The sequence below is a fragment of the Phocoena phocoena genome, chromosome 6 (genome assembly GCF_963924675.1).
Source record: "Phocoena phocoena chromosome 6, mPhoPho1.1, whole genome shotgun sequence".
NCBI classification, from domain to species: Eukaryota; Metazoa; Chordata; class Mammalia; order Artiodactyla; family Phocoenidae; genus Phocoena; species Phocoena phocoena.
This window is the reverse complement of record NC_089224.1, coordinates 64,780,840-64,794,452: the sequence shown is the minus strand read 5'-3', so window position 1 is coordinate 64,794,452 and position 13,613 is coordinate 64,780,840. Positions and strand designations below refer to the sequence as shown.

The 13,613-nt window shown below is 44.8% G+C and overlaps 1 protein-coding gene across 1 annotated transcript in view; it reads right to left on the bottom strand.

The window, feature by feature from the left end:
* Positions 1–263: 263 nt before the first annotated feature.
* PGM5 (phosphoglucomutase 5) overlaps positions 264–13,613 on the bottom strand; it is a 190,580-nt gene continuing 177,230 nt past the window's right edge. The window contains exon 11 of the mRNA XM_065878766.1: positions 264–1,768. Coding sequence (XP_065734838.1) covers positions 1,679–1,768 — 90 coding nt within the window. The 3' untranslated portion in view covers positions 264–1,678. The remainder of the gene's footprint in view (positions 1,769–13,613) is intronic.

Genomic DNA, 13,613 nt, shown 5'->3' with positions numbered 1-13,613 from the left:
CTCAAAGCCACCCTACTATTATTTTTAAATCAAGACACTTGTGATGAAAGAGTAGATGCCACATTCGTTTCTTCTGACGCCCAAAGGCAGTTTTGAGCACTTTGCCTTCTCTGTTCCATTTATTTACTAAGTTCCCGAGATCATAATGATGAATACCAGCCCTTGCAAGTGTTCTGCAAGGCAGACTTATCAGAAGAGTGACCACTACCGGAGTTTCTCAAATGGCAAGACAAACAAATAAGCAAAAATCCACAATTCTTGTGTAAGGTTGAAATCAGAAATTTCTTTTTTATTAGCTGCTAAAGGTCCTAGCAAGTTTCTGACAGAAGCATAGATAGAAAATGGAAACAAATACCTTGCTGGGAATGTCTCCCTGCTTGCCCTAATCTTGACTACAGCAATAATGCATTTCTGAACGGTCAAAGCGCACCATGTTATCTGTGCCAATGACATGATAAGTGGGTGCGTTCCCAAGGAAGCAAAACATATGCAAACAGGTCCTGTGCACCCAGGGTTCTGGCTGAGGACTGACGGAGGCTGCCAGGGACACAGTATCTTTTTTCTGGGCAAATAAAGCCAGCTGTGACCCTCTGCTTTCCAGCAGGGGACCCCACCCTCCCTGCCATCTCATCAGGCCCATCACTGTGCCACCAGCAAGGTTCTCTTCCAGCATCCACTTCATCTCCTACTTTTACAGCATTTCACTGTCTCCTTTTACAGCCATGACCAGTAAGATCTGAACTGTGTCCAAACAAGTGCATGAAAACAGGCCCTTATTGGGAGATAAGCTAGCAGAGTGAGAAAGTCAGAGAGACAGCCAACATGGTGGTATTTTGCCTTCTCAGCAGGAACTAGTATCAACTCATGTACCAACCCACGTGATATAATCAAGGCGGGGCCCGAAAATGTTCAGCATGCATTCTCAGAGTTCTGCTAAGAAATGACCTCCCACCTGTGTAATGAACGGCTGAATTTGAAGGAATGCAGCCTGCTTAACAGCTAGTATTGATATTATTTACAAAATAAGAGAGAAAAACACCCTTTGATATGTTTTGTTGAAAGTGTGTCATTGTGGTTTGTGGAAAGCTCTTGAAGATGTGAAGGGGGTGGCATGGGGACTTTGGAGATGGGAAGGAGGGTGAGTGGCCATCAGGTGGTTGGTGGGCATGAGGTGGGCTATTAGGAGTTCTACAACTTTCACCCATGGGAGACCTGACCTGGGATGAAAAGTTAAATCCTCCCGCTGCTGAGGAGATCCCTCTTAGGTCTGTCCGGGAGCACCTGGGGCTCAGGGTCAGCTGACTTCTGGCATTGCACGCTCCTCCGTTACTCCAGAACCTTCTCTCACCTGACACCAATGATGCACAGATGCCCTGACTATTCCCAGCCCACTGACTCTCTCTCAAAAGGGCAGGTTCCCTTGTGTGATAAAGCAAGATATCAGAGGACAGTGCAGCTTTCAGAGACAACCGAAGACCCTGTTGCATTTGCAGAAACTGACTAAAACCCAAACAAAACAGACATTTGTTTCTTTCCCCACCTACCCCGCCCACCACCAAATCAACCTTTGTTTTTTTTTCAAAGTCATAAGAGGCACAAACAGGTAGCAAGAAGGCATGAGTGAAGCGTCCCCCGCCGAGCGCGTTCTTTTGGCTGTGGTGAGTGATCTGTCCTCCGTTCAGGTGATGACAGTAGGGCCCCTCCGGCCGGTTCTCTCGTGAATCTGGGATATTTTCAGCGCGATGGCTATGAGAGGGCTTAGCACTGCCTGGAAAAGGAGGAAGAAAGTCTGTGAACAACTCGAGTCAGTCACAGGAGGGCCGCAGGGATGGGTTTCTATTCCAAGCATCTGGATTCAGTTCTGGTTTGTGGATCTGGACAGCTGTTCGCTGGTCCCTGGTTTCCTCTTCCACAAGAGGAGACTCAGTGGGCGGGGGGGGGGGGGTTAGGGAGAGGAGAGGCAGCAGTTGATCTCCAAAGTCTTACCTGGCTCCCAAACACATTGCTCTAAGACAGGAACTTGCACAACCCAACTACGAGAGTATTGAAGCATTTCGGGAACAGAGCGCCGTGAATCAAGGAAGTTCAGAAAACCCCACAGTCTTCCTCTGCTACATTCCATCCCCAACACATACCCGCCCCCCCCCCCCCCGCCACACACACGTGCGTGAACTTGAGGAAAAACACTCATTCTACATCCTAAGTCCATGGACCTGATGAACCTATTCTCCTGATGTTTTGGAGAAGACAGACCAATCCATCAGCTAGCGCTGCAGAGAATAACTGCTCATTTCTTCCCATCACATAACACAGTGGCTCATGGGGCACCTCAGCGTCCCCTAGAAGGAGGTGGGGAGGTTTGGAGGCCTAGGGAATAGATTCTTGGAAAGGTGAAGGACACGAAGGGGAGTGAGAATCACGTCTTGCCCTTTAGCTGCTCATCATTTCATGAGACTCAGACAGCGTTTTCCAAAGTGAGAGCACACACCACTCAAGATGATTTTAGGTGGTGCAGGAGATGATTTTAGATGGTGCATGGGCATGGCACCGGAACACTGAGAAAGTCAGTCTATTTTCCATTCTTCTTCAATCCTCCTAATTTCATCAAAGAGAAACTCTATTTGCTGCCAATCTTTAACACTTTTACCAGGACAGAGCATGCCTCAGGCAAGAGTTACCTAGATAGAAGGTAATATCATTGTATTTTTTATTGCATTTATTTTTTATGATGAATTTTATTTATCAAGGGATGCTGTTTTATTTATCAAGGGAGTTTACCTAGGGATACTGTTTTTTCCATGGAGAGCACTGATGTAAGCTTTCTAGAATAAAAAAATAGTTTTAACTGAAAACAAACTTAAGTCCATTTAAAGACGAATACTAATATAGGGGTACTGGCAGAAAAGAAGTTTGGGAAATACTGGCATAAGGGGAAAAAAGATATCATATCGAGGAAAATAAAACCTGTATTTCTGGAGGGGAGAGAAAGATTCTATTACTTGCAGCCTTCACGTATTCCTAACAGATAGAGGGACGGAGGGAATGCATGCATTCTAATCAGACAGCAAGGGCCCAAGCAAACACCCAGGGCTCCAGAAGCACAAGTAGCCCAGTTGTCCTGAGTGGAGTGTGGACACAGGGCATTCCTGAGCCATAACCACCAGGGCCAAGTGTAAGGTTTTAATTCATTAGGTAAGGGGAGATGTTGGAGGTTTCTGAGCTAAAAGATGACACTGTCAGAACTGTGCTTTGGAAAGAATCCTCTAGCAGCAAGTCTCATAGTTTAATACATTTATGGCTAAATGTATTACATTATCTCACTCTATAAGGATGACGAGGTGAAGCAGCACAGATGTAATCTTGGAAGCCAGAAGAGAGATGAAAATCTAGAGCCTTTTCACAACTACACAAGCAAATACTGCTTCCTTCTGGTTCCACGTCCATAAACTTGATACAGAGAAAACAGAAGCATTTCTTTTCCTTTTAATAACCCAACCGGTGCCCAGAAAACTTTTCTACTGGCACATTTTGCCAGGCCCTGTTCCACAGGATGCCCACAGGGCAGCATCTGGATTCTTTAAGGGCCAAGCACCCACTTTGTATAGATGTCAGAGTATTAGCTTTCCTCCTCTTCCTGTCTTCTCTCCCCTCTTTCCTTCTTCCCCCCTTTTCGGCTATCTAAGTCTACATAAAACCTATAAGAGAGGTAAAGTGAGGACAGAGAAAGAGAATAAAGCTAAAATCAATCACTTTGAGGCCCTGGAGGATGAATAAAGCTAAAATATCCTATCAATTTAAGAAAATGCAGTGAAACTGAATTTGAAACCCTAACCCTAACCCTCACTTTTTTTAAAACCGAAAATTAAGACCTATTTTGTTTGACGGCATTGTAAGTTTCAAGATTAAGGATTTTCTACTCCTTACCTTTAAGTGGTGGTACCTATTGGCAAGAGGGTAAGGGAGCACAGTTGTAACCGATACTGTAAACACTGCAGGTGTTCTGTTAACTGATCTCTGCTGAACTCTACAGATGAACCTATGGTGCCCATTTCTTCTGTAAACCATCCTGACTGAGGTCCACTGCACACTGGATGTCTGTGACCAACAGATGACTCTCTAACATGCTCACCTACTTCTGCCTCTAGCAGTTATGTGCTTATTAGGAGTCAGTTACGTTTGTTCCTAAATATGTTAATGCCTGTTGTACTTGTTATTGAAACTATGAATTTATTAAATTATATGTAAACCACGGAAATGTGAGAATAAATAGGAAGAGTTCTTTCTATGAAAATTAAGTTGAATGTTTTGGAAAGAGTTAGATAATGGTGATTAGCCATGCCTGTCCAATTAGATGTGAGTGAGATGCTGTAAAGTACTGGGGAGAATTTTTTAAAGTATAGAAAGTTCTTTTTGCAGATTGCCTCACAAGTGGCCTTAAGTTCCCAATGACAATAAAGAAATTAAAGGTGAACATTACAGATGATGAATTATGAGTGGGAATCTTTTGTAGAAAGATAATCACAACACCAAAGAGTATGCTCATATTCAAAGAAAAGGTGTTGGACCAAAATTAAAAGATTGACAAACAAACATACATTTATATGTTTTGTGCTAAAAAATAGAATGGTCAACATATGTGTACATTTAATTACCCCTTTTAACTCTCTTTTTGGAGTAGTGAATTAAGTATCTGTCCCTTAACCTGACCATGTCAGAGAAGGCAGCTTCCATGGTAATTATGCAAACTGAAAGGAAGGAAACACATTTTTGGAAATTCTCTATGAGGAAGACCTTGAACATGGGAACTCCCACCCTGAGCACAGTTCCAGGCCAGCCTGACACAGAAGCTATGGAACAATCTGCCCTCAAGAGACCGTGAGGGTTTGGGAAGAAAAACATCAGTGACGATCACCATGGACTGAATACTACTGAGGTCCTTTCACACATTTTTCAGGAACCCAGAAAGTCTTCAGATGCTTGTAGGATCCTAGGGAATTCTGGGAGAGATCCCTAAAAGTGCCCAAGTTTGAATTTTTTGCCAGCCTTGTGAAATGGGAGCTTCAAGTCATAATTTAAGGATCATAAAGTATTTGTTTTTCTTGCTTGAGTGTGCATGTGAATGTGTGTGTGTACACAGAATGCATGGCCTAGAATGAATGGTTACACCATGAGAGCACGAGCTTTGTCTAATTTAGGGCTAGAAAAGTGCTGCTACTTCGGAGGCATTGAATAAATATTGGTGGAATAAAAGGATGCTATGTCAGTTTGATGAAAAGAAAATGATGAGGCTGATAGAGACTTCTGTGGCCATTCACGAAGGGCACTCTGGGTGAGCCGGAGGGTCAGTAGTACCGAATTTTTACCGTCACGTTTTTCTTTAGAAATCACAGCTTTGGTACGTGTGACTCCCAGATACTTTTCTCATTTCATCAACCATTCATCATGGAAAGGAGAGAGAGGGAGATTCATTTTTCTGAAGCAATTGGAAAGGCCCTCAGACTGCGGAGTGAGAAGAGGGGTGAAAAATTAGAAGCCTGCGGATGTGAAATTTCTGAGAAGAAGCTGGACACAGAGCTTAAGAAACAGAGAGGAGCACGGGATGATGTAATTTGATTCTTTCAAGTGACAGATGAGGAAACTGAGCCCAGAGAGGAGATGCGATTGGCCCAGGGTCACACATCTGTTGGGTGGTTGAGCTGGGATAAGAACACAGTGATTCTTCCTCTACTGCTCTTTCCATGACACAATTCTGAACACGAGACCCGTGAATGACAAGGAAAAACAGAGCGGATAAGATGAGCCTAAGAGGAGAGAGAAAGAAAAAGTAGGATCGTCATCCCACTGTACTAGACCAGTCCCACATCAGATGAGGGGTCAGATAGGACTGATTAGCCATCCCCACTGACCAAGAACAGGTGGACAGTGGGGAGAAGAGCATTTCCGGTTTTGTGAATGTATTAGACGTTCCAAGATGACTCTTGGTGAATGAAGCAAATAAACTAATAGAGACTATAATCTATTAGAAATACAGCATCTTTTTTCTAATTCCAGTGCTTCTTAGAGCGCTTGACATAGCTTTTCTACACTCAGGAGTAGGACACAGAGAGTGCTCATCCCGCAGCTAATGGCATCGGCAATGCCTCCATTCGAGGGTACTCACACCGCGGCTCCATTCAGCCTTGGAGGTTTGGGTGGCTTTTGCTGTCATCTCAAGTTAATAAGCCTAGAGAGGGAAATGGGGTCTGTCTCTATTTCAAATTCTGATACTTAGCTCATCATGGATTTTTTTGCATTGGTTTCGATTTTTTTAAGTATTGCATTACAATATTTATCTTGAGTACTGAATTTTTTGGCACCCCCTTAAATTCTACACCCTGCTAACCTCAGCCTCGTCCTAGCCCTGTGTTAGGCTTTAACCTGTTCAGACACCCCGGAAGGAAAGAGGTTTCTTCTTTCCCTTTCTTTTTCATCTTCTCTCTTGTTCTATATTGTTGTTGTTTTTATTCACATTCATGTAAACTGGAGCCATAAAAACAAGCCCCTAACAAATGAACTTCTTACCCTGACCGGCAATAGACAGGAGAGGTGTAAATGATCTGAATGTCACAAGACTCGAAGTAAACAGTTAACTGATTTTTTTGGGAGAAAAACAAATGCTAACCAGAAACACAATCACTTATTAAGTAAAATTTGTTCGAATCTGTGGAGGGAGCCCAGGGCTTGGCTGGTGCCAATGAGGACTGTGCATTAGGAGAGTCAGAGAAGTATCCATGTGGGAAGGAGGGCATGGGGAAGACAGTACTTATCCTAGTTCATGGTCTGAGGCAGGTAATAAAACCTGGAGAATGCAGATCATTCAACAACATAAAACACTGACATTCCAACATCCATAAAATAGGGATTTACAACAAATGCCACGTTCGCCTGACGCTTAGAGGCAACTTGCATGAACACTCCTTCTTGGGTTAAAGTTGAACCACCTTTCTCTCATGATTTCATCCAAACATTCATTCTTAGTCCGTGTGCAGTCTGCTTAGTCTAAGGCAGTGGTTCTCAAACTTGAGTGTGTAGCAGAATCACCTGGAGGGCCTGATAAAATGAAGATTGCTGGACTCCTCCCCTGGAGTTGCTCATTTAGGACATCTGGGCTGGGGCCCAAGAATCTGCATGTCTCACAAATTCCAGGTGATGCTGATATGCTGGTCCAGGAACCACACTTTGAGAACCACTGTCCTAAGGAACGCCCATGAATGTGCCTGTTAAATTCCTTGCTCCAGCTAGAGCCTAGGTTGCCTTGTTTGTTCACAGGATTCCACTCCTTGGCCACAGCTGACTGGACCAGGAGTAGGTGCCTTACCTACAGGCAGCTGACCCATAGGCTGGCCAGTGACTGAGCAATAGCCCGAGGCAGCTGATCAGATTTTTTCTGATCAATTTTTTTAAACTGGTAAGTAATGAAAGAATAAGCCAGCCAGCAGTGGGAGCTAAATGAACCACGAGGCTGTAATTCACTAATCACAAGGGCATAAGGCACCAGGGTAATCCAGGATTACGAGAAAGCAGAGATTCTGAGAAATATGAAAAATTCTAAGAAATTTAGAAAAGATCTTGGAGAAATAAAAATTAAACAGAGCAGAGGGAAATAACAAAGAGTTGGTAGAGAGAAAAGGATGGCGTACGTCGCAATAATCTCGAAAGTAAAGATCCACTAACTCCTGCCGGGCGGGCCTGAATCAATAACTTGCTTGAGGTCTAGTGTCCGAGACCTGGCCCTACTCTTGGATTTCTTGAGTTACCTTTGGTCTGTTTGTGCACTAAAATAAATCAAAGTTTTAAAACAACAAAATCACACTAATAAACAAACTCCGAGTATGTTTTTCTTGGATCATTTTGAGGTACCATCACTATCCAGCTTTCTACCACCAGTGAGAAAAAGCGTTTTTTCCTCCTAAAACTCAAGCTCTTGCAAATTGAAATTAACTTCCTCACCAAATCAGCTCATGGCACCACCTTCCCCTTTCTGCTACTAGCAGATCCCACCAATCTCTCCACCAGCTGGGCTGGAAGTGCACTTTGGTGAGTCTTTCTCTCTTTTCCCCACATCTAAGCAGTCACACACTCCTCATCCCATGGCTCCTCCCTTTAACACAGTCCCCTATTACCCCTGGCTTGCAGGAGTCTGCTAACTCTTCTCAGGCTCACCAGAGTGTGCTTTTAGGAACCCTAATGTAAAAGTCCTGGATGGTTTCCTCAGCCTAAGGTCTGCCCTCACAGTATGGCTGTCAGCTTCTTGACAGTTGGGTCTTACCCTCTGTGGTAGGCAGAATACTATGCCTCAACCCCCAAAGATATCAGGTCCTATCCCCTGCAATCTGTGAATGTGACCTTATTTGGAAAAAGGGTCTTTGCAGATGTGGTTAAGTGAAAGATTCTGAGATGACAAGATTATCCTGGATTTTCCAGCTGGGCCCTAAATGCAATCACAAGGGTCCTTAGAGGAGAGCGGGAGATCATATGCACACACAGAGGAGAAAGTGATGTGGCGATGGGGACAGAGATGGTGGTCACCAGCCAAAGAACGCCTGCAGCCACCAGAAGATGGAAGAGGGAGGAAAAGATCCTCTCCCAGAGGCTCCAAAGGGAGTGTGTGCCTGCCGACACCTCGATTTCAGAATTCTGGCCTCTTGAACTCCGAGGGAATACATTTCTATTGTTTTAAGTAACCCAGTTTGTGGTAATTTGTTACACAGCAGCCAGAGGAAATGAACACACCCTTCCATTCCACCATTCCTCCCCAGTCTTCTGCCTGCTCCTTGTCTCACCCCACCGCACCCCTTGAACAGTGACCTCTCAGCCCACGCTCTTCTCCACTTTTACATGAGTCGTTCTTTCATTTTGGACCGATGCTGAAATCTCAGCCATCCCTCAAGTCCTTTTTCATGAAATCTCTCTGATAGTCCCAGGAAGGATCTCTCCATTCTCTGACCCCTTCACTTGCTTCTCTGATGATTCCTTTTTATCTTGATTTACAGGAATTTGTAAGGGTTTTCTTTTCTTTCCTCTATCACATTTCAACTAAACTCTAAGTTACTAGAAGGCAAAATTTTTCTTAAATGTGTCTGTTTCCCTCCCTATACTATGTGTCTTGCCCATAAGAGATGCTGAAAGAAATGGTGGGCTTGGGATATTGTTTCGAGTGCTTAGTGCAGTGGGTGGTATACTGAGAAACTAACTTGTGCTTTGCACCCCCTTCCTCAGGAAGGTTCACCAGGACGAGATGAGACTGTCCATCCAGTCTCCCTCCTGCCTCTTCCTCAGCCCAAGGGGAAGCCAGGAGCTGCTCTGCCTGTGAAGGGTTAGCAGGTGCTTGGGTGGTTCTAATTAGCACTAACTGCTAATGTGGAGATAGGGTTGAATGAAACCTTCACAATTCAGAGTTCAAAGAAAAGGAAAGCTGTCCAATCCAAGGAAGCAGGAGAGGGAAAAGAACTCTGAGAAAAGGATGGCCTGTGGCAGTGGAAAGGACTATTAGGGAAAAGACTCTGTGCCCCTGCCCAGAGCAGTGCCCCAGACAGAGGACAGGACAACAGCAGAGGTGAAGGCAACCACAGAGACCTGCGCTCTCCCTCAGGACGGTGTGTGCCCTCCCCCTGCTCCATCCCCTCTGAGCTGTTTTATATGATCTGGAAAAGGGAAGGAGCCCCAAATGGCTACTGCTGAGCTTCTTGCCAATTCAGACGGGAGTTAGAGATCCATACAATACAGAAATGTGACATTCCTTGCATCACAGGAGTCGTGGAAATATCCATACCTGCTATAATTATAAACGTGGAGGCATCCTCTGGCTTTGTTTCCAATACATTTCAGCATTGGAGAAAGTTTCTTTCTTTTCTTTTTTTTTCTGAAGTCTTTTTGTAATTGAAGTATAGTTGATGTACAATGTTGTGTTAGTTTCAGGTGTACAGCAAAGTGATTCAGTTATATATTCAGTTATACATATATAATTCAGTTATATATATATATATATTCTTTTACAGATTCTTTTCCCTTATAAGTTATTACAAAATATTGAGTATAGTTCTCTGTGCTATACAGTAGGGAGAAAGTTTCTGATTACATTGCCCTTCAAATCTTGAACACTTACACAATGTAACAGAGAGAGCCAAGTATAGGAATCTGTAACTAACTGTCAGGGCAAATTTATAAGGGCCCTGCCCAAAGAGGCAAGCAGGGGTGGAAATCTATGCCGGCTTCTCTCAGCAAGCCAGGCATCCTGGCAAGGGGCTGCATTTTCCCAGAGGAAGGGTGCCTTTGTCTTTCCACAAAGATGCCATCCCCTAGCCTCACCACCCTGTACATTCCCGCTGAGGGAGCCTTTTTCTAATTTGCACAAAGGGGCCCTAGGGGCGAGATGCTGCCCTGTTTACAGAAGCCCAGATTTTGGGTAACAAAGATGACTAGCTATTTCAAATCCACCTGAGAAGTGTCTAGAAGAGAAACTGTAACAAAAAAAAATCAAATACATTCGTTGCTAATAAAAGTTAAGTGAGGGCTTCCCTGGTGGCACAGTGGTTAAGAATGTGCCCGCCAATGCAGGGGACACAGTTTCGAACTCTGGTCCGGGAAGATCCCACATGCCGCAGAGCAACTAAGCCCTTGAGCCACAACTACTGAGCCTGCTCTCTAGAGCCCGTGAGCCACAACTACTGAGCCTGTGCACCACAACTACTGAAGCCCACACGCCTAGAGCCCGTGCTCCACAACAAGAGAAGCCCCCTCTGGCTGCAACTAGAGAAGGCCCGCGCTCAGCAACGAAGACCCAATGCAGCCAAAAATAAAAATAAATAAAATAAGTGATTTTTAAACAAAGATTAGTCCTTAAAAAAACAAACAGTTAAGTGAAAATGCTAAACACTGCAAACATTTTGCTCTTTAATATGATACATACAACCATGGTCCTAACTTTAATCCCCTTTTCATGTAATAAATCTATCTATGCATCTTGATCCAAAATGGACCTAAAATTAACCAAAATAGAGGATATGAAAAATGACTATAGATAAATCTGAATTCCGAGCCCAACCCTGAGGGAACCCATCTATTTTGTGAATGTCAGAAAACAGGCCTCCATAAAAGCTCTCTTCTTAGGGGGAGAAAGCCATTCCAGGATATAAGCGATGAGATACTCCCAAAGAAGTTCAATCAAAGCAAGAACTCAGCTAGCGTTCTGGGAATGCAGTGACGAGCCTAACAGAAACCACACTGACCCGGCCAGCTGGGCCTCCTTCTCCGTGGCCCTCCCCACCTTTGCAACTGACTTGGGACTTCAGGAAGCAAAAGGCAGTGCTTAGGTTGCAAATCCAAAATAAATCAGAGGAGTCATGAAGCCATTTTTCCTAGTTATTCCTATAAATTGGAGCTGCGTTCGGTCTCTCCTCAGAAGTATCGTGTCGGGCTGGAGAAGGAGAGAAAACAAACATGCTGGCCAGCATTTGGGGGCATAGCCAAAAGGCACTAAGCAGAAGCTTGGTGGCCTTTCACTGTCCTGTCACGCAAACGCAGACCAACCTGCGAGAGTTCACAGCTTCCATTTTATAGAACCGCTCCCCTGGTCACTCTTTCCCTTTTCCTCTTTCCTCTCTTCTCTCTTTCTATCCCCTCATCTGCCACGAAACACATTGCAAAAAGGTGGGAAATGGCCAAATGGTTCAGATCGTCACAATTTCTGCTTTCCTCCTCCAATGTCCCTATCGTGTCTTCACGTTTCGACTCCACAGCAGACTTCAAAGGTTTCCCTGATGTAGAATGCACTTTCCAGTTTAGAGGGAACCGGGAGTTGCCCACCTCCCTACCGCCACTTGCAAAACTGTTACCAGAAATATAACTGCAAGACTGAAAGCAGAGGTTTAGAAAAAAAAAGAACTACTCTCCAGTTCAAGTTCTCAAAGGACTCTCCTTGTAGCCATTTGCCTCCTCTTTTGAAGCCAAGGTCTAGGTTATTAGTAGTCGTCATTTTTTAAAAACTAGGTTCCTAGGGTTGGAACAATAATGTGATTCAGCTTGGCTTTCTGCGTATAGATCCCAGAAAGCCTGGCTCCTTGGAGATGGATTAAAATCATCAACAGAAGTCTCCCAAAGATTGGTCAGCAGACTGCTACCTGAGGACGACGTAAGAATCACCTGGGGATGCTGTTGTGGGCTCCCGTCATGGAGATGCTGTTTCAGTGAATCTAGGGACCAGGAATGGAATGTGTAGCTCTACAAGCTCCCACAGTGATTCTGGTGCATACCCAGGTCTCGAAAGCACACTTATTCTAGAATCTGCAGTGAAGAATGGTGGTTATAAGCATGGACTCTGAAGCCAAACTGCCTGGCTCTACCCCTTATGAGCTGTGCAAGCTTGGGCACGCGCCTTAACCTCCCTGAACCTTCATTCTCTTGCCATGAAAGAGGGAGCACTTACCTATTGTGATGGAGCTAGACTGGGGCATGCAAACTGGAGATCCATGGCCACCAGATCCACTCAACCATCTCTTATTTTTGCTGGCACAACTTAATATATACTTTAAAAAATATGAACTGAATGCCTTTAGATGGCATGCCAGTTCTAACTAACAACTTCCTACTGTTCTATGTCCTGCTGCCCTATTCACATTGGTGAGTTATCTGCCTGTCATTTGAATTTCTGACCCCAGGGTTTGCCATGGGGTGCATACCCTGTAGTCACCCATCCCTGTCACAGGAAGCTGGCTGCTGTCAGCAATGTGGGTGGTGGGTGTGTTGGTGAGAGGATGGTACACGCCCCCAGGGCTGCTCCTGAGGGTGGCTTAGCATGGGGAAGAAGAGACCTATGGATACAGTACCAAAAAGCTCCTGACTGAGTTTCGAGGTGTCCTGACCCCAGATCTTACACCCTCTCCACCCTGGAAGAGCACCTGCAGCCAGCCTGGGTTTAGTGGCTGTACAACTTGAGGCCCAATATGGAACGTCTATCAGGACTATAGGGTATCCCTGGAGACCTGTGATTCTTAGATATAGGTGGTCATAGGTTTTTCCTCAAGGTGCACTTTAGGATCATGAAACCAAGCTTGGAACCTCAGCCAGCTTCCCTGTATCTTCCTCAATCTGCAGTGTCCACTGGACTTTTTTTTTTTTAAAGAAGATGTTGGGGGTAGGAGTTTATTAATTTATTTATTTTTGCTGTGTTGCGTCTTCGTTTCTGTGCAAGGGCTTTCTCTAGTTGTGGCAAGCGGGGCCCACTCTTCATCGCGGTGCGCAGGCCTCTCACTATTGCGGCCTCTCTTGTTGTGGAGCACAGGCTCCAGACGCGCAGGCTCAGCAATTGTGGCTCACGGGCCCAGCTGCTCCGCGGCATGTGGGATCCTCCCAGACCAGGGCTCGAACCCGCATCCCCTGCACTGGCAGGCAGATTCTCAACCACTGCGCCACCAGGGAAGCCCCCTCCACTGGACTTTTGAATTTGGTTCATTTAACAGAAATTGAACACGTTTGCACACTGTTCATATTCAACCAAACTAACTCACCTTTCCAAACTTCCAGAAGACCAGTTACAAATATTTGGTTCCAAAGCCCTCGTAGGTCTAGGCTCAGAA